At 46.8% G+C, this 21281-nt stretch overlaps 1 protein-coding gene across 1 annotated transcript in view; it reads left to right on the top strand.

The window, feature by feature from the left end:
- Positions 1 to 8040: 8040 nt before the first annotated feature.
- STK32C (serine/threonine kinase 32C) overlaps positions 8041 to 21281 on the top strand; it is a 49973-nt gene continuing 36732 nt past the window's right edge. Inside the window, exons 1-2 of the mRNA XM_009326005.1 lie at positions 8041 to 8158; positions 8543 to 8598. Of these exons, the coding sequence (XP_009324280.1) occupies positions 8041 to 8158; positions 8543 to 8598 (174 nt within the window). The remainder of the gene's footprint in view (positions 8159 to 8542; positions 8599 to 21281) is intronic.

The raw sequence follows: 21281 nt of genomic DNA on the forward strand, positions 1-21281 counted from the left end.
CACGAGAAGTGGTGATTTTCCTGTAAAGCCAGCCGGGCAGCCGCGCGCTGGAGCTGGCAGAGGCAGTGAAGGTAGAAGTGCCGCAGAGCCGTAGCTCAGCCTTGTTTGGTCCAGTCCTCCTCCCATTTTTCCTCTTTCACCACCAGCGTGACTGTTTATTTCCACGGTGTGTGGCAGTGTTGGTGGGGGGGCCCCAGTGGAATGCCTCTGAGTAGGGTCCTGTCCCTGCAAGTCCTGTTTGCTCCATTCCGTGTACCCCCAGAGACTGGGCAAGTTGGGTGGAATGTCATAGATGAGCTTACCTTTGTGTAGTGCTGGCATGTGTGATCGCAGGCACTTTAGGCTAAGCTTAAATTATTTGGCATGGAAAATTAGCTCGGCGCCTTTTGCTGTGCCCCATGAAGCCTCCTCTGCCGGTACGTGGAGAGGTGGGGCTGGGGGTCAGGCTGGCCCAGGAGACCGGGCTGGTGTGAAGATGGGGAGTGCTGGGGAGGTGGCAGAGGACACCCTGCTGCTCGTGTCTGGAGGGGCAGTGCTCGGATCATCATGGCCTCATGGATTTAATGTCATGTTTAATAATTAATTTATATGCCATTCCTGAAGAGTTTGTGCTATCAGCTTTACTCTTCCTCCACCCAGGGTTGCTTTTTTCCCCTTGGTTTTTTTCCATCCATGGTCAAAAATACTAATAGAAGGTATGAACATGGGAAAAATCTCATCTTTCCTTCACTATGTAATCAGCAAAGGTAATCTAGACTATCAGTAATGCTCAAATACCTACTAGAGCTCTCAGCTCTCTGCTCATCCGCGTGCATGTAGCCTGGGCAGAGGGTCTAGGTCCGAGGCCGGGCAGCGAGGGGTCCCTCCAAGAGCACCAGTTCTTCCTCACTCTTCCCCCCCAGGAGGAATTTTTCACCTGGCAGGTGGGAGAGGCACCGGGATTGCTGCTGTGAGGGCAGAAACTTATTTTCTCTGCCACGTCAGCCTTTCCTTGCAGGGTCCTCCTGCGTCAAAACCTGCACCTCAGTGTTGGCTTCTGAAATGTGTGTCTGCCCCAGGAAACAAGTCTCGGGTTTGTAACAGTGACACATCCAAGGAACTGGCATAAAAACGGTCTGTTCCTGTCGTTCCTGGTAGGGCTTTAATTAGCAGTCCTTTCAGCCCAGATAAGATGATACTGTGATCAAATGGCTTCAGCTCTGCTCTACTTTATACTCGGTGTGCTGGAAGAGTTTGTTTATTTGCCAGGGAGATTTTATTCCAGCTGCATATAAAGTTTTCCCTTATAAATGTAACATGATGGTTCTGTCCCAGAAAGCCTGCAGTCGCTGTTCTTCAGAACAGATGAACTTGTGTCCATGGTGGAGTATAGCAGCTTGTATTCTGGGCAGCAGCTCCTTGAGCTTTTCTGCAGGCAGAGCCCCTGGTGCAGGAAGGTTTGCTTTTGGTGGGTGTCTCTGCTGCCTGCCAGCACAGCACCCGCCTACTCCCCTCATCCGAGCGGTCATGGGAGGACGACGGGGTAGTCCGTGTGCTTCATCCTTGGCAGAGCCGCATGGCCACCTCCTCCAGAGACCCCACACTGGGCTGTTGTCACCTGCCCCCAGCCTGGCTGGTGGTTGGTAGCCGAGGTTCCCAGGCCTGGGAGCCATGAGGTGCTCTGTCTGCCACAGGCTGATGAAAAAGCCTTGGCTTTGCTGTAACAATCATCATCTTTAGGAATAACATCTCCATACGTAGACTTAAAATAGTGTATTTTAGACACAGACAAATGCATACTTTCAGTGGTGCCCAATAGAGACAATAATACTGTAGATGCCAGCTGTAGAGATGTGCCTAAAGGTTTGCAGGCTGTTGCCGCTTCCCCTCAGCACTGCGGCGGTCTGGAGGCCGTGCTGCCATGTAATGAGACCTTTACCTCCATGGGCGGCCCCACACTGCCCAGCGGATCGCTTGGGAGTGCTGCGGGAAGGCCTCAGGGGCTGGGAAGGAGTGACCCCGCTGGGGCCCAGCAAACCCCCAGGGACGAGGGAGCGAGGTGCTGCCAGCCTGGAGCCTCCCACTCCCACCCGGCCTGTGTGGGGACGGCTCCAAGGCCGGCCGAGCCCCAGTGCTCTGCCTGGAACATTCACATGGGTAGTGGAGTGAATCCCTATATAACATTTGGTATTTTTCAATACCACCACTCTGTAAGTTGCTTGGAAGCTGTTTAACAAGCGATACCTGCATAAAACGGGCCATTTACCAGAGAGTTTTGCTGAGAGGCAGTACCTTTCTAGAAATACTAGCTGGACATGTGGGAGCACAGAGGAACATAACCATCTTCGGCATTGGCCTCAGGGCATCAGTTACTGGTTTCATTTTGGGTGGTGCGGAGGGCTCTGGTGAGCATTACATGCGTGCTGCCCTTCTGCAGCCAGCCTCTGAAAGCATGTCTCACCCCGGAGCTAAGGGAGGCTAATTGCTGTGAAAGCTGTGCGGCGTATGTAAACAGCCTTATTTGCCCATCAGCCTGCATATGTAAAGCACACGCTTGTCTCCTGTGCTTTTGGCCAAGACCACTGCGAACTCATTTAGTGCTCGCTAATCTGCACCCACGGAGAGCTCAGCTGGGTGGTTAATGAATAGCCCATTTGCCTCCCTGGGTTGTTATTACAAAGTAGCATAGTTTTTTCTAACAGAAATAGCATTTGTAAAGCACACAGAACAAAAGCGACAAGGTGCTGTGTTTTTCTCTGCAATCTCTAGTGCCTCCTGAGCTCATTGATGGAGAAGCAGATGAATGTAATACGCTTCCACTTGTTTGGAAGTGTTCCTGGCCAGTGCAAGCAGTATTTTTGCGCTAATTAGGAATGGTTTCTGGCCAATGCAAACATGATTGTACTCAGTATCAATAACCCAGTCTTCCTAAAATGACTTTGCAGTTGCTTTGCATGGTATATTTGATTCCGTACGGACTCGCAGAGATTCATTTTTAATCATATAATAACTCACTGTTTTTACACGACTTCCGAGTTGCTTCCTAATAGTATGTTTGAATCGTTAGTTTCTAAAGGGGTTCATTTATAGTACTGGGCTTGTATTATACCTTTAATTTCTTTCATTATCTACCCGCATTCCCTGAATTCCTGGGTAGTTAATGCTCACTTGAGTTTCCTGTCAGTCACATTATACTGTATTTCCATTTTTCTCACCCATGTAATCTTCTCTGTGGATATGAATAGGCAAACCAGATCAGCCTGAGATGTTGGAGACCAAACATATTGCTTGTACTTTTCCCAGTGATAGAAAGGAAAGCAGTGGTTTCTTTCGCTGTATGGAGCCTTCCAGTTAGTTAGAGAAAAATGGATGCTTTGCGTTCAAAGGGTTTCAGGCTTGGGGAGGACTGCTGATAGCATTCCCCATTGACTTTTGCTCCCTCTCTCCGTCAAATACCTCTGCTTTTTCCCCCATGTTGCTTTACCTCATCTCTAATCACAAATCTCAGTTTTGATCTCCCCGATCTTCCCGATTTTCCCAATTCACTCAGGTTCATCCTCCAATTTGAAAGCTTTCCATACCGAGTCCTCCCTGTCCTTCCTGTTGTCCTGCCTCTCTCTCTCTCCCCCACTGTTTTTAGCAGGCTCACCGCTTCTTTGGAAATTTTCTGGGGTTTCCATTTGCAGTGATGCCTACATTTCCCTTACACGCTCTTTGCAGTACTTCCCTGATCTGCCCGATCCCCTTGCTCAGGCTCTCCCCACCACCCTAAAAGCTGCTACTAATCCCGACATCTCTTAATCCTGCTGTGGTTCCTTTTCATCATCCGCTGACTTTCATGACCATTTTCCCCTGTTGCAGTGCCCCTGTGCCCCATGTTCCCCACAGGCTGTCCCCCTCCTGGCACGGCCTGGCTGGCTGCCCTCTCTGTCCATCCACTGCCTCGTGGTTTGCAGATGTGGCCTTTCCTTTCTGGCTGGAATCGATGTGTGTGATGACTTTTAAGTCTAAGCTGTAACTCTCTCTTCTGTGAGCTGAAACTCTTGGCATTTTGTGGCAGCAAGCTTGTGGTTACTGTGGCCGCATACTGATGTTTCTACATCAATTACCGTGGTGCTTTCTTCCAAAGCTAGATTGCAGTAATATAATAGATAGACAAATGCTATTAATTATGCCAACGTATAGAAATACATTGATAGAAAGAGAAAGTTGATCATGCCATACTAGCCCTACAAATTTGCTGTTACAAGACTCAAAAAAGAATTTCTTAGGTCTTTAGCACTGTAGAGAATCATTCTTGGAGTTAAAACTTCCCTGTTTTTATTGATGAAGCTGGAAAACATGCAGATAAATAGTGAAAAGGTGACTTGATCCTTAAAATGTGATTTTTAATTTTCTGTTTCCCCAGATTTGAGGATATTGGATACCGGGTTTACTAACTGCATCCATTGTTTTCCTACTATTGGACATTAATACCAGGTCCTGATGTTGAACCCTCACAGGGTGTCCACTGTGAATCTGAAGTTTTATGGTAGATTTATCTTGCCATACTTCTAGATATATGGTAAATAAATGCAGAATAAACAGCAAAAACAATGAAAACATTCCTAATTTTAACATAGTAAAGAAAAAACCTTCATTTTTTTGCATCTTACATTGAGGCATACTTGTCCTTCTGTATAAAGAATTTTTGCAGAGAAACATTCTTTATTCTGTTTATTTCACTGGAAAATAAAAGCTGTGCATCCAGTCTGCTTTATCACACAGTACATTTTGTGACTACAATGAAGTCTTAATTATAGAGATGTCAATGCAGCACCTGGCACTCTCTTGTGAAGTGGGCTGGACTGGGCTGCGTGAGGTTTGGTGAGGTCCAACAGGCGTGTGAAACCCTGCCATCCTGCTTTTCATGTGTTACTGGAGACTGAGAACAAAACCACGCTGAACTAAGCAAATCCAGGTCATGGTATTTATCTTTATTTGTGATTCATGGTTTGTCACTTGATGCCAGGGAGAGTCAGGAAGAGGCATGTCTCTCTCGTGGCAAATACAAACGTCTCATGTCCAGCAGTTCCACTTACGTGTGAAGGTGCTATATTGATAACGAACTGTTAGAGGAGTCAATAGGAATAATTGGCGTAGTGTTTTCATGAGGAGCTAACAAAATACCCATTGGGGCATTTCAACACAACAGATGGCATTGGACTGTGGTGCGACCAAGTCAGCATCCTGGCACCGCAGTGCCACACTCCCTCGCATTTGTACATTGCAGATCGTTTTAGAATAGAATAGAATAGAATAGAATAGAATAGAATAGAATAGAATAGAATAGACTACTTCAGTTGGAAGGGACCTACAACAATCATCTAGTCCAACTGCCTGAGCAATTCAGGGCTGACCAGAAGCTAAAGCATGTCATTAAGGGCATTGTCCGAATGCCTCTTAAACACTGACAGGCTTGGGGCATCAACCACCTCCCTAGGAAGCCTGTTCCAGTGTTTGAACACCCTCTTGGTAAAGAAATGCTTCCTAAAGCATCCCAGGTTTTCAGGTCCCTCTTCCCCTCTCATGGGTTCCTCCGGTTCAACCTCAAGCCAAAACCATTTCTGTACTTACAGATTGTGACTGTCAAAACTGTGCCACGCTTAAGTCAAAGTAGTGGGTGAGTATGGTCCTGTGAATAGGCAACAGCTGTCATCTCCTGCTGTCTGGGAGGTATGTCATGAAATCCTCCACTGGCATCTATGACTCAGGGTCGTACCAGTCACCCCCAAATAATCAGCTCTTCTAGTTGCTGGTGAAAGACAGCTTTCTTTTGTCAGCTCACAGAAAGTGGAGTCTCTGGAGCATACGTAATTGTTCCAGGCAGATTCAGGACTTCTATTTTAGGGATAATCACATATTCTGTAGTGATATGTTATCATTTGTAAAAAGCGAGTGTATTGCGCACAAAAAGCAACATGCTGCTACTATGATTTTCTTCCTCAAATGTTGAGATTTGCTTTTTCTTTAACAGGATTGCTTACTAATTCCTGAAGAAAATAATGAAACTGAAAAAACAGTCAGTGCCTGTTCATCTAACATCATTTGAACTTCAAATCAGCAGAACTGTGTATTTAATTTATTAAAAGTGACATCTTTGCTGATAGGTTCAAGGGCCTGGTGAATATTTGTATCTAGATTTGTTTCTTGACTGCTGACTGGAGTATGCTTTCTAGATCAGTTGTAGTCATGGATACATGGAAATGACACTTGGTTTTGTTTTCTCAGCGGCAATGATTTTTTACACAACATTCCAAACATTGTAATAAAGAATTGTCAAAAACTGTCCTCCTGGAGTGATCAAGATCATGAGCACTTGCCATGGTTTAATTGCCAAGAAAATGCTGTGCTTTAAAGGTGCTCTCTGTAGCTGGATTTCCTCTTTGAGTATTTCTTAGTGACTGAAGTTCAATTAATGGATGGTCTTGCATGTGAAAAAAATTGGATCCGTTGCCCCAAATGCTTCAGCATTGTATGTGTTAATGTTTTGGATTTCAGAAAGAATATTTATGAACAAGATGTAGCTGCAGTTATATATTACTCACTACAGTTTCTGATAGGGGTGGTAGGAAAAACCTCACTAAAATGCTGCCTGTGGCTGCAGATTGCTCCTTCCAGGGCTGGGTTTTGTCAGACGAGAGGGAGCAGGTGACCAGTTTGCAGCTCCTGCAGCGTCTCAGATGAACTGGTCACTGGCTCCAGGCGTTACCCACATCCTTCCAGTGCCTCATGGCTTCTCAGTCCAAGACCCATCAAGTCCTGCTAAAAGAAAGTTGTTCACCCACGGAGAAGGGGAGTGATAAGGAGATGAGACACCACCCATGTAGCTGAGCCTTTCCTCCGGAGGCGTGGGAGGCCGTCAGAAGGATGGGGCGTCACTGGTTTCCCCATGTGGTCTTCCATGGAGTCTCCTGGAGCATCCCAAGGGAGGAGACAGTGCATCTGCCCTTCAGCGTTGCTTATGGAGTGGGGGGGAGATACGTGGTAGAAGCTGGCCCAGACTCTGTTTTCAATTTCATTTGGCAAAGTTTTCCAAGTTCTCCTGCAGAAAATGTCCCACAAAAGTGACAATAACAATATTTTGGATATAAGCCTAGCACAAAAGGGTAATAGGAACTCCACGGGCATGCGTGGGCTTTTGATTCATCCTCAGAGATGACAGATGTGCATTTATTTAAGATCTGGGAGTGGGACTCGGAGTATTTATAGTGAATTCTTTGCTCCCACTCTTCCTGTGTGATTTTGGTCTCCACTGTCAGTCAAACACGGGTTCAGTGCACTCTGTTGACCACCTCATGCATCATTCACGCTGCAAATCCCCAAGCCCATGCCAAGCATTTCTTTTTGTCCAGCCTTCAGAGCTTTCTAGGGAGGAAGTGTTGAGGGTCCCTTTGCACAATCAGGGTCTCAAGGTAGAAATGTCAAGGGCTGACGTGTGGACCTGAGCAGGGTGCAGCTCAGTCCACTGGTAAGCTCCTCCTAAACACGTCCAGCCGCTTCGAGAGCACACTGGGCTTAGAATAGAACAGAATAATTCAGCTGGAAGGGACCTACAATGGTCATCTAGTCCAACTGCCAGACCACTTCAGGGCTGACCAAGAGTTAAAGCATGTGTTTGTGTGGCAGCCAGCACTTATGTGCAGGGTCTGTGCGCACCATGGGCTTCGTTTGCAGCCCTGCAGCTTACTGAGCTGTGAGGACATTAAGGAACTGAGGTATAAAGAGGCAATTTGTGAAATGGGAGTAATGCTGTGTCCTTTACATTGGCTTTTGTGACAGTATTTATTTGTTTGTCTGTGAGGCACTCCAACTATGTGGCAATGGGGATTATCTCATTATTAGTATAAACAGACCTATCTTTTTTATTTATTTAAGACTGATATTAGATTAGATCACAGCAATAGTTTAGAAAAAATAATTTTGTTTGCAGTGGCTGCTGATCAAAGCAGTTATAGCTATACTGTCCTTTCTTGTCATTACTCCTCACTGGCTCTGGAAAAAATAACAGATCTGGTACAGATGGGTTTGCACATGAAGAGAGTGGAAGTCAGTCGCTGTCTTCTAAATGTTGTCCTTTGGAAAGCACAAATACCAGACCAACTGGCTGTTGAATATGGAACAAGCAATATGGAGCCAGGCATGTGGAGAGCAGCGGCCGCCCGTGGCCTGGGGCATGCGGCTCACCGGCATTCTCCACTCTGCCGCGCTCTGAGTTTGCTTACACTCTTACGGCATCTCTGTGAGATGACTCTTGTATTGACACAGGTCGAAGTTGTATTTTAGCTGGTGCTAAACCACTTATTTAGTAACCTAATTCAACCTGTTTGCTAGTTACTTAAAGCAGGCAAAAAGAGACTGTTGAAAGAAAAACAACTGCTGCCCTGCATCTTCCCTGGGAGGCAGTGACTTTTAATGAAAGCTTGACCAATGCTCTTTAGTTGTCTCCTTGTCTTCTTTTTAAATATAAGATCTTTGCAGTAAAGCATTTAAAAATTTAAATTCTTTTTTCTTTACCTTGTAGTGAACTTCGACCACTTCCAGATCCTCCGGGCGATTGGGAAGGGAAGCTTTGGCAAGGTAGGCTTGAAGGCTTGGTCTTGAGTTTGCATGTTATGTTTTATCAGGTGCCTGTCGTCATGTACTTATGGTTTATTGAAACAGTAACGGTGCTGAAATAGGCTATTTTTATTGTCGGATGATGGCTGCTAAGTAAACAGAGGAAAAATGTGTTCAGGAAAATACCTTGTTGCCATTTGGTATTGCTTTAATTCTTGGCATCTTGGTGAAACAGGTGTATTTTAAACTACTACCACAATTGTGACCATTTCGTGGCAAATATTCATTATGTTTTCTGTTTCCTGAGAGAGTTTACAGGTTGTGAGAGGGGACAGTAAGTCAGGAAGGTGTTGGAAGTTGTTCTGGGTGATTGACTGAGCTGGCACGATGTGCTCAAGAGGGTTCTCTGAAGCTCTGGGCTGTTTTCCCACTCAGAAATGAGTTATGCTGAAGAGTTTTTGTTGTTTATTTTTAACAAGTTTTTTTTGCCAAGCATGTGGGAGAAGGTGGGAGGTGATGATCAAAAAGCTGGATAGCTCTGGAAATCAGTTACTGGTTGATTTCCTAGTTTTATTCCTTTTTCATTCCCTTTTTCACTGACTCTCACTCAGTCCCTGTGTAGATAACTTTTTGCTGCTTCTGTCGTGGCATTTGACACCATTTGTTTGCACTGCAAGCATGAAGTAAGGTGTGTATGTGTGCGTGCATGTGTGTTTGTCCTTGCACATGCACGAGAATTCATTGCATTGGTACTGTTCTGTAGTTATTTTGTCACCTGCATTTTACTGTGCCCCAACAGTATTTGTGCCCCTCTGTTTAGCTGAGACGTCTGCACCTGATGGACGGGAGCTGTAGGAGTGATAACCTTGGTGATGATTCATGAAAATTGCTGAATTTGGTTGTCGTAATCTAGTCACGTGACGGTCGCGTGGTGTGAGGCTTTGTGCCAGGACTGGGTGTTAAGGCGGGGCAGGGAAATGGGCCTTTGAAATTGTGCAAAAATGTGCAATATTGAACTTGTGAAATAGCAGAGACTAGTTCAGAGGATGGCGCAAGCGCCTCCGTGTCTCCACACACTGCTAAAATAAACTGAAGACAAGCTAAGTGATCAGAGGAAAGCCGTATCTTCTCTCATTTCTTTCTGCTCTGGTCATCTTGGCCGGTTTCTCCCACCTTACTTTGATCAAAAGCTCATACTGCGAGGGTAAGAAAATCTGAATCTGGCCCAGGAGATGAACCATACTGTCCTTTGCTTTTTCGCTCTGCCCGTTACAGCCCTAACGAGGCAATGTCACACTGGGCGATGGCCATGTGAGCAGCCTGACCTGCTGCATTCGATGCTCAGAAACTTTGTTCGGATGCTTGGAAACTTTGCAAAAGCAGAAATTTCTCAGGAGATCTGAGACCTGTTTGGGCAGAAGAGCCCAAATTTTTACCGATTACTGAAAATCTCTTTTTAAATATTTAAAATGTATTAAGTAGCTTCAGTCTTGAGAAAGAGTAGCAGTACAAAATCCAACCGCAGTCTTGATGCGGTAGAGTCCAGCTCTTCTTAGAGTCAAGAGAATGGACGCTATTAGTCATAGCGCTGTCATTAGCACTGCTTGCTAATGAAGAGGTTTTGTCGCAGTCTCAGTTAACTCACGAATGCTGAGGTATCTATTACACTGTTCTGGCATGCTTGGGGCACAATCTACCCACGTGAATTCCCGCCTGGCTTTGTTGTAAGTCTGCATGGGATCAGGGCTTAGGAAAATGTAATGCTGAGTAGTGGGCAAGTCAGGGAGAGGGTGGTTTTAAGTAGTCACCCATATTTGCAGCCATGTCTCTTGAGCAAGAAGAGGTGAAAGCTGGCAGCAGAGCTGTGTCAGATTTCTGAGGTTATATCAGATGATGGAGAATGATTAAATACAAGCTCAGGTCCTTCCTTAGGGTAGCACTGTGAAGGTAAAGCAAATAGCAGAGGAAAGTCTCCCCAGATGTTCCTGGCAAGAACGGGAACTCTCAGGGTCTTATGACTCCTGCTCAGCGTCAAAGACCAAAACCTAGCTCAAAATCTTACTAAAAAATAGCAGCTAACATTTTTTTCAAGCTCATAGGAGAAGACTCATACTTCCAAATGTAAACTTTCCAGAGAAAAGAGGTTTTATTCTGTTGAGCAGCAGCACTTGGTGCTGGAAAATTAATTCTGCTCAGAACATGAAAAGGAGAAAAAAGATTCTTGTCCCAGGGCAGGACCTTTTTGGCTTTGAAGAGAGCTGCTCCTCATAGCTGCTTCCTTTTCTGTTTATGTTAACGAAAGGTTAAGTCTAGCACGTAGCAGTCTATCAGGCATCGGAATTGTATATACACTTTCAACAAAATGCTGAAATGATTCATCTGTCATCTTTCTGGATAATTATGTCAATATGCTAAATTTCCTTTGATACTGAGAAAAGTCTTTTACATTTACAGAGTCATTTACAGCTCGCATTTAATTACAGAAAATGTAGAACTACCTACCTGAAAACTCTTATTTGAAATTTATGAGTAATTTAGTTGCTTTGGTTGATTTAAGCACTTATCTGCCCACATACAGGAAGGTATTTAGGAGCCAGTGTCCCGTCCATCTCAAAATGGGGTGTGGGCCCTCAGTGTGCAATGAGTGACCTGTGAAATCTATGACGCCGTGTGATCTCATAGTGATGGGACCTAGGAGGCAGCAACCTGCTGGGTAGCTTTGGGCAAGGCATTTGCTTTCCACTCTTATTTTGTGCACCTCTCAGGACAGACTTGTGGTCCTCGGTACAGTAACCATACCTAATGAAGGTAAAAGGAACTCAGAAATCACTTTTGAAGAGACTGGAGAGCCACTGAGCTGTGGCTCTGGCATATCTGCAAAAACCTGCCAATTTCTGTTTCCTAGAGATGGGTTTAATCATCTTTAAGAAACTGTTAATCAAATGAAGGTCATGCTCAATTCCATGTTTACTCAAATTCGCAAATGTGTAATATTTTCCATACGTATTAGAGGTAAGATTATTTGATTTTCAGTATTTTAATAGGAGCGTTATGTTTCTCCTGTGGCACAGGCTCCTTTCTTGAGCAGCAACAGTTGCTCAGGTTTTAGCTGGTCCATTGCTGTTACCCAAGGAGCAGTAGCCAGGAGAGGATTTCCAGAATGTGATGCAATTTGTGACCCCCTGTTTTAATGGGAAACACGCTGCAAGTTTCATTACGCTTCACGAGAGACATGATGAGACCTGGAAATCTCATAAGGCATTGGTTGCATTGCAGGTATCCTGATGTCTCCCTTCTTAAAAATTGACCTCTCATGGCTTAAAGCTTTTTGTCTGTTCGAACAGGGAGGCAGCCGAGGGAGTGTTTGCCCCTGTATTCCTCCTCCCACCTGGGCTTCCCTCTCAAATCTCCCTCGAATCAGCCACTGCCACCTTTTCCGAGGGATATAGAACTGGATAGGGTTATGGGAGTTCATTATTTTCACTTTACTGCTGTGAAGAAATAAAAACATATCTGAAGTTCCTCAGCATGGATTTATGTCTTTGTCTGCTGCTGGAAATAGGGGATTAAACCAGGGGATGAGGGCTAGAATGAGCAGCAACGTGAAATGAAATCTTCCAGAGAGAGCAACTACGTCTCAGGGTGGGTGGGCCCGTGCAGGCAGCCCACAGGGGCCTGGGGGGCGTTGCTTTCATTTTTCTTCTTTTTCTTTTTATTTTGAATAATTTATGAATTTTTATTGGGACCTGCAAAGGTTCGGGGGAACGCATTTGGTAGTAAAGGGGTTTTTATACCTGGCAGGCTGTACAGTGAGGGCCTGGAGAACACAGACCCCAGACAACCCCCCGGCCTACTGGTGCACGCGGCGCGGAGACGGGAGGCATGCGCGGCTGCGGCTGGGGATCGGGCAGGAACCACCGCGGAGGACGGGGTGAGAGGCAGCCGTGAGGGACGGCAGTCCTCAGCACGGTGGGGCGGGTGGGGAGCATGACGGCTGGGGGGGGGTGGGCGGAGGTGTCCGCCTTCCCCGGCTGGCCGCCTCCTTGGGCCGGGGCATGGGGTGGCCTTCGCTGCTCAGGAGGCTGCTGAGGGGGCCCTGCTCCCTGAGGATGGCTTCTCACTGACCCTTCCAAAGAAAGCTCGCTTGCAACGTGGTCTGCTTTGCAAAAGTACTGTAAATTCATGATTTTGTTGCTTTAATAATTCACGCAGCCTGAAGCTGGGCATAGAAAAGCTTTAATCCATTTTCTAAAGGTCATAAATGCCCACCCAGTAGATATTTCATAAATAAAATTCCCTTAAAGTCTATTCTCAACTGAATCCCTCTTTCATATCAACACAAGCTTGATCCTTTGTCTTTTTTTCCCGGCTTTATAAATGTTGGATTTTTTCCCCCAAAAGAAAGGCTACGAACACAATCCTTTGATACTAAATTACCATGGATATTTTTTGCCCTTGTTTTTTCCTTTGCTGTACTGGAGCTTGTGTGAGGCCAAGGGTTTGTCAGAGCCACAGGCAGGGTCTCAAGACGTGTGTCCCTGCTGGACGTCGGCCCCGCCACTCGTTCGCATGCTGGTGATGGCCCTGGTCGGTGGGCATCGGGAGGACCCGCCATGTTGTCAGGAGGCTCTGGAGGTGAAAATTTGTTTGCTTTTTAAAGGGGCAGTGTGGTTAGCTGAGAGGGGACAGCCAGACGATGGGTGTCCATGAGTCCCAGGGCACCAAGAGCCTCTGGTGTTCGACCACCCAGCCCTGCCTGGCTGAGGTTTCGCCGGGTGGCCCCAGCCCTAGAGGAGGGAAAGGCCTCGCTTGCTGCACTAGCACCATTCAGGCACCATCCTGCTTGACCCCCAGAGCTACACAGATGTCGTGCAGGACGTAGCAGGTCCTCCAGGCAGGAGATACGCAATTGCAGGAGTAGTGATGTGAAGGATGCGCTTCACCGTGGCATCCGTCACAGGAGCAGCTCCCCTGGCTGGGGGCGCACGTCTGCCCAAATCCCTCATCTGGCAGTGACCATGAGTGGGTGCGTAAGAAAGCACGGAGCACACAGGGGGTGATCGTCCCTCTGATACAACCTCCTAGGTAGTATTTAGTGATTTTTTTTTCTTTCTTGGACATTGGTAAGCTGCAAATGCGTCACCAATAAAAGCAACGGGGGAGAGAATTGCAAAGAATGAAAAGCTGAAGTGGCGATGTGGTCCAACACTACCTTATTGTCCAGATCTCGGGTTGTAGGGGCAGCAGCAGTACAATTGCAGAGCAGAAAATGCTGCTGAATGATCTCAAGTGATGGAATGAGCAGTGACTTCAGCTGGAAGGAGGCCTGGGACATGATACTGCGCACCCCCGCCGGGGACCTGTTTGGGGTTTCTGAAGGATCAGACTTCATAAGACAGTGATTTATAGTAAAAGCTGCCCACTTTTGTTACTATTATATACCCAGTGCCTTATTAACATTTGCATTAGAAACTGCCTGGGGTTTATTTCAGCCCCCGTCATTCCCTGTGGATGAGTCACGCTGGCGTGGGATGGGAGGTGGGATCGATGCTCCTGCCAGCAGCCGGGAGGTGGGATCAATGTTCCTGCCAGCAACCGGGAGGCTGTGGACAGGAAAGCGGCGTAAGAGAGCGGAGGGTGGAAGCACCCTCCTCCACCCGAAAACCTGCTGATGGCCCCTGGGCCACCCCTGCAGGTTTCCATGTGCGAGTGGGGACTTGCCCCAGAGCAGAGCGCCATGGTGGGGTGGCATCGCCTCCCCTGGGGCTGTGGGGCTGCTGCATCCCCTGTCTCAGGCAGTCCCCTTGCACAAGTGTGCATAGAGGGGTACCGTCCGCTGCAGAGGGGCATGCACGAGCGGCAGCTCCCGGAAGCTGGCTGTTGAGTGGGATAGCTTTGCTTTGTGTGCCAGGTTCTCCCTTTACTCATACAGTTTCTCAGCTTGCTGCTCAGGCAGCCTCTGTCCCTCCCGAGACCTGAAACCTGCTGATTACTAGTCGTCAGGAGGCTTGGAGGAAAAGGGGATGCCAGTTGCAAATCATGGCATTTGAATGTGATGCTTATTCTCAAACGGGCGCTAACCCTGAGCTCACTGTAGTCTGTCCACTGATTCATTGCATCTTGTGTCAGGGGAAGTCTCCTGTGTATTTTGCTGAAACCTCTTCATGGGGTAAGGATGGCTTTTCTGGTGCAGTATGTGACACCCTCTCTTGAGTCACAAAGACACATCCCTGCTCATACAGCTCCTTCCTCTTACGCTTCCCTTCCTGGGCTGTGGGGGACAGGCAGAGCACACTGGTTGTGCTAGCTGCACATTGAGAATAGAGAAATGCACTGCAGGTCTTATACACAACCAAGAATAAAATTTGTGCATGAGCCAATCTCTCTCCTTTATCCACTACAGAACAACCCCGAAGATGTTTTCATTTGGTTTGCTCTCCCACACTTTGTAGACACGCTCCACCTTGTGCTTGCAGAGCCTCTTTACTCCTCACCTGAAGTTTTGTCATTTTCTCTTGTCAGGTCATCTTTTGCCATCAAAGTGCACCAACACTGAAAAGATCTAGTGCCTTGTTGCCAGAACAAAGCTTGTCTCTACTAACTCATGTGTAGCAGCGAAGCCTGATTTGGTGTGATGAATACATGAGGATTCCCTGGTGTCTAATAAGGCAGTTTAATTAACGATGGAGCCCTTCCCTCCTTCTGGATCTCTGTCTTTTGTGTTGTCTGGTTTTCATAAAGCTGAGAGGAACTTTTACATCTTTGAGATGTCCATCCATCTGTAAAATCTGGCTGAAACCGACCAACAATCCTAAAAGTTGGTAGGGGTGAGTGTAAAAAAAAAAATCCCATAACCTAATTTTCTTAGGAAAGCAGACACAAATGTTTAATTCATGAAGCCGTAAGCAAGTCCAGCAGACTGGATCCCTCCTGGCATAAGCCTGCATTATAATGTAGCAGAGCTCCTCTTCGGGAAAACCGGAGCCCTGGGCTACCAGGAGGACCAGGTCCGGGTGTGACGTTGCGGCATTGTCCCCCTTCCGCCTCTGCTGGGGCTGGCGCCGCCGGCAGCAGGGCAGGCAGTGCACGGACATGGCGCTCGGGGCAGGCTGCTGCCGCGGGGGGCGCTGGGCCCAACTTCCCCATAGGATGTGCTGATTCAAAATGTCACAGCGCTAGTGGTGACGCCTCGGGATGTGCTGGCACCGGTGTGCCAGTACTATTTGTGTATCGTGTGTTGGCGGCGTGATAAACTGTCACTAGCATTTGTAACGGTGGTAAGCGATGGAAAAGGGAAGAACAAAGGGTGCTGAATGATCCCGTCCCCCGTTTCCTCATTCTACCCTCGCTCTCATTCTTTAATGTTGTTGGCCCCGGGGGTGTCACTAGTGCCTGCCTCTGGTATCCACTTCCAAGCTGGTTTTGGTTTTTTCCTGTGTTTTTTCCTTCCCTTACAGCCTCTGAACTGTACAAAATGAAGAAAAAAGGAAACATGAAATATAAGATGTTTTTAAGTTTTATATAATTTTATATAAATGATTTTTTAATTTTTAAAAAAGCTAGCATGAAATGAAAAGGAGAAAGAATGTCTGTGTTTGTAAGTGCAACATTAAACCTGACCTCTCTAGTCCAACAGTTGGCAGCCAGGCAGTCCTGCCGAAGCACGGTGCGGTGATAGCTAGCTGGGTTTCCTGGGCCTGGTGGACATGGCTCAGCACCGCTGGCCACGTGCACCCCTCTGCCTACCGACACCTGCTCCGAGCCAGTGTCATCCCTCTCCAAAAAAGTGTGTAGCCCAGGGCGACGCATCCATGTGGTGAGAGCCTCCCTGCAGCAACAAACGCCATTCCCTGGCACAAACCAGCCTGTTTAATTGGGATGTAGCTAATCGAGTCTGTAGGGCACAGGGGGGTGGGAAGGTGGCACCTGTGTCCGGAGCAGCCCTGTGATGCGGCAGGGCAGGTGTATGCACCCACAGCTTGCACGCCTGCTTGAGCACAGCGAGATAAACCACCCTCATTGCCATGGCAGCGGGATTATATACAATCTCCGATACCGGAGCCAGCTGGAGGGCCCTGCAGTGACATCCCAGCTCCAAGCACCGCTCTGGCTGGGGAAGCAGAGGTGCAAACAGGCGCAGCTAGCGAGGGGAGGCTGGAGCCACCACACATCTCTGCCAGCTGCGTGGCCGTGCTGCCGCGTGCCTGGGGGACATGCCTGCTCGCAGCCGTGACCGGTGCCTTTATAGACTTAGAGCTGCCTTGTGCCAGAGGAGGTGTGTTGCACTCGTAATCGCACTGCCATTTGAAGAATCTGCTTTTCACCTGCTCTGCTCTGCAAAGCAAGTATCTGTGGATCAGGTAATTCCTGAAAATAGTAAAGGAGACAAAGATGCTGCTGCTTCTGAGGCAACCCAGCCTTCCTCAGCCCTGAAGTCACCCAGTGATAGGCATACATACTGCTTTCCTACTGCAGTTTTCCAAAAAGGTCGTTAGTGGGAGGAAGCCTAGACAGCAAATCCATAATACACCTTCCACATGACATGTTTGTGTAAAGACTATGAAGTTCTTGTTTGCTGTAAAGAGTAAAATGATGCAGAGCCATTACAACGTAGACAAAAGAAACAACTCCCAGGAGGCTATAGCACAGTACTGTAAGCTGGAGGCACGAAGCCAAGCTTTCTTAGGGGCATTTTCTCTTTCCTCCACAAAATCCCCGATCAGAGTCCCACAGTTGTCTCCAGCTGCCCAAAATGAGAGTGGCAGTGAAGTCCCTATGGATGGGAATGTCCAGCATGTTCTCATGTGCCCTTGGAAAAACAAGTTTTTCCAATTACTTGTGACTATTGCAGATGTATATTTAGTTATTGTTGTTATTAACCCAAGTTATCTCTCTGACAATTTAGGACCACAGGCTGGACCCTCTAGGACATCTCTCTGCCATATTCTTTGCCTGATTTTCCTTTACAACATTATCTCTGCCTGGACTTGGTTGGACCTTTAGCTCTTGTTTGTGGTCTCCTTCTGCCAGACAAAACCCACAGTGTGTGTCCTGGGTCTGAAGGTAGCACAGCTTTCGTTCTTCATTCCCTGCTATCACTGCTATTTCACTATTTGCACAACAACTTGTAAATACCAGAGGAGACATTGCAAGGGGTGCTGCACAAGAAGCCTTGGAGGCTGACAAACCATCTGTTAGTGCTCAGAGCACTTGGACGGAGAAGCAGGTGGTCCTCATAGCAGACATGATCAATAGACACATGGTAGCTGGCTTTGCGGGGTGTGCATTCTCAGCATCGCTGCAGGGGCTCCTCTTAGTCTGGAAGCAGAAGCAACATCCCGAGGTTAACCACAAGGCTGCTGCTGCCCATCGATGCAATGAAAGCTTGCCATGGCTTGTGTCAGCAAAATTTTTTTCTCCCATATATTACTATGTATACATCAAGGCTAACTAGCTATTTCCTGCTCAAATTCTTCCTAGCTCTTATATGTGACTTTTTTCAATATTAAGTTCTAACAACAAAATCCACACACACACACACCCCCCTAAGCCACAAATGCAATCTCATTTCTAGGTCTTTGATTAAGGAGACCTTTGTATGGATTAACATCTGCTGTCTGTTGAGTGGTAGATGTCTCTGAATCAAACATTGACACGTGTTCAGAAGGGCCAACCTAATTACGGGGTAAGGAGACGGAGAGCTAAAGGTCTTTGAGGGGAGGAGAAGATATTGCAGCATGGGAGATCTCCAGATTCTGCAGGAGTTTCATGGACTCTCACAAGAAAAACAGGGGGAGTAGGAAAGGGCAGAGCTGAGTTATGTGGCGTGGCTACGAAGAAACCCAACCTAAATGCATTACTGAATTTCATAAACTACCATCCATCTGTGAGGACAAAGAGCAGAATATTTTGGCACTTGATTGGATTAATATCTGGAAATCTGATTATTGTCGCTCTTCTCCCTTTGCATGTCTTCATTTTTTGCTGCACTGGGGAAGGAGGAGGGTAACTCTGGTGCTGGGGTCTCCTCCCGCCCCAGCCCTCTGTGCTTGCCGTGGCACGTAGCAATGAGTGGGCCATCTCGCCGCCAGCAGCCTGTGCATGCTCATAGTCCCGCGCTCTCACTCCAGCACAGCATCCATCCATTTATTTATTCAAACTTCTGGGACGTGTGGATGCGAGGCACAGAGCTGTGTTACAGTAGTCCTGAGACATTCCTGATCTGATCACCCATGATTGCCCATCGCATTGAAGGCAGCAGACACAGAAGAGTGAAAACTCTGGAGGTCATCTTCTTCTAGCATTACTCTTAAGGGAAACCCCAGTTCAGCTGTGCTCAGCTGTAAGCTACCCAAGAGGCTGTGCCTTGTCTTTGGCAGCGGTGGTGTCTTTACCTGCCTTCTGTGCAGCTGTGCAGCCAGTGCATGGACTGATGGTCTAACATGGCCAACATAAAAGTGTCCTATTTTTAAAGTAAAAAGATGTGCCCTGCTTTGCTAATGTTAATTATAAATTTCTCAGTGGCTTAAATATGACCAGCATTTGGATCTTTTTTTTGCTCTGACAAGCCATCAGACAGCACACCCCCACAAGCTGGTTAATTGAACCAGGAGCATGGGATCTTTCAGCATCAGATGCAGGATTTGACAACAATAAAATTGAAGCTACATTGGACATCAAAATCATCTACAGGTCCTTAGAAGCTGCAGCTTATGAGTTTGGGATGTTCTATTAATGGTCATGATTGAACAATCCAATTACAAAGCACTTAATGTCATAAATGATAAGGAACAATGTCCTCTGTTCTTATGAAATTATGACTATATCGGCATGATACAGCAGATATTCCCTAAGCACTTTTATAATAGTTTATTAAAGTAAATATTGTCTGGATTTACCAAGAGCATTATGGGGTGTATCTGTTTTGTTACTCCAGGCAGCACCATAATTCAATGATGTTTGCGGAAGGAGACTTTCTCCTTTTCTTCACATGATGTATTTCTTCTTGTGGATTGGATCAGCATTCAAAGAAGTCTGAAGATCATGACTTCCTATTTGTGTCTGTACACTGCTTAAAAACAAATCTGCATCTCATAGTAATTGTACAGATACAAATTCAGGGAAGCTGTACTGGGTACAGTTCTGTTCTTCTGGTTTTTCTATGGTGAATACAGGAGCTGCCCACAAGCCAGTAACAGGCAACGGAGATTTTCTGTGTCTTAGCAGTGAAGAAAAAATGGAACATGAGAAATATAAACAGAAACTGATTCAGCTGGTATGCAATTAACAATAGAAACTATTGTAATGATAGATTTGATATAATTCCACTACAGTGTCGTGGTTTAACGCCAGCCAGCAACTAAGCACCACACAGCCGCTCGCTCACTCCCCCCACAATGGGATGGGGGAGAGAATTGGAAGAGTAAAAGTAAGAAAACGCGTGGGTTGAGATAAAGACAGTTTAATAGGTAAAGCAAAAGCCGCGCACGCCAGCAAAGCAAAACCAGGAATTCATTCACTGCTTCCCATGGGCAGGCAGGTGTTCAGCCACCTCCAGGAAAGCAGGGCTCCATCACACCTGCTTCCTCCAAGCAGGTTACTTGGGAAGACAGGTACTATCACTGCGAACATCCCCCTCTTCCTTCTTCTTCCCCCAGCTTTATATGCTGAGCATGACGTCATATGGTGTGGAATATCCCTTTGGTCAGTTGGGGTCAGCTGTTCCGGCTGTGTCCCCTCCCAACTTCTTGTCCACCCCCAGCCTACTCGCTGGTGGGGTGGGGTGAGAAGCAGAAAAGGCCTTGACTGTGTGTCAGCACTGCTCAGCAGTAATGAAAACATCCCTGTGTTATCAACACTGTTTCCAGCACAAATCCAAAACATAGCCCCATGCTAGCTACTATGAAGAAAATTAACTCTATCCCAGCCAAAACCAGCACATTCTCCACTCCTTACTCCATACCATTTACATCATGCTCAAGTCTCACACTATCCAATACATTGTCATTACCCACCACCACCCTTCCCATCCTTTGATACAATACACAGATATTATTCCCTTAGTCTACGGACCACCCCTGTGAAATGTCTGTAAAATATCCATAAACATTCACAAAATGTCCATGGAGTTCATTTAGTCCATGACTTTGGGCTCCATCTGTTATGGTGGTCACTCAGGACAGGAGAGGTAGCGTGTTGCATGGAGTTACTGCACACCAAAGCCAGCTCAGGTCGGGTCACTGCTGCACTTGCACTGCTTCTTGTAAGGCTTGTCTTCCATTGGTTCAGGTGGTTCCTGCTATAGTAATTCCTATAACATACAACTCAAATCATGGGTTACAACAATTTAAAGGTATTTCCATTATGATCTCCACCCTTGGTCCCTTTGGGCCAGGTTATAGAGTTTAACATCGCAATGAACTCCTCCCCTTGCTCCTAGCCTGGCTAGCAACAAGGGGTTCCTGCTATAGTAATTCTCATAACATGCAACTCAAATCCTGGGTTACAACAATTTTAAGGTATTTCCATTACAATCTCCACCCCTGGTCCCTTTGGACCAGACCATAGGGTTTAACATTGCAATGACCTCCCCTTGCCCCTGCTCTGGCTTGGAGTTATCCACAGACTGCAGTCCCTTAGGGTTGTACCTGCTCCAAGTGGAGCCTTATCTACGAGCCACAGTCTCTCCAGGGGCATTGCTGCTG

Source organism: Pygoscelis adeliae, unplaced genomic scaffold, assembly GCF_000699105.1.
Source record: "Pygoscelis adeliae isolate BGI_AS28 unplaced genomic scaffold, ASM69910v1 Scaffold4, whole genome shotgun sequence".
In the NCBI taxonomy this organism is placed as follows: Eukaryota; Metazoa; Chordata; class Aves; order Sphenisciformes; family Spheniscidae; genus Pygoscelis; species Pygoscelis adeliae.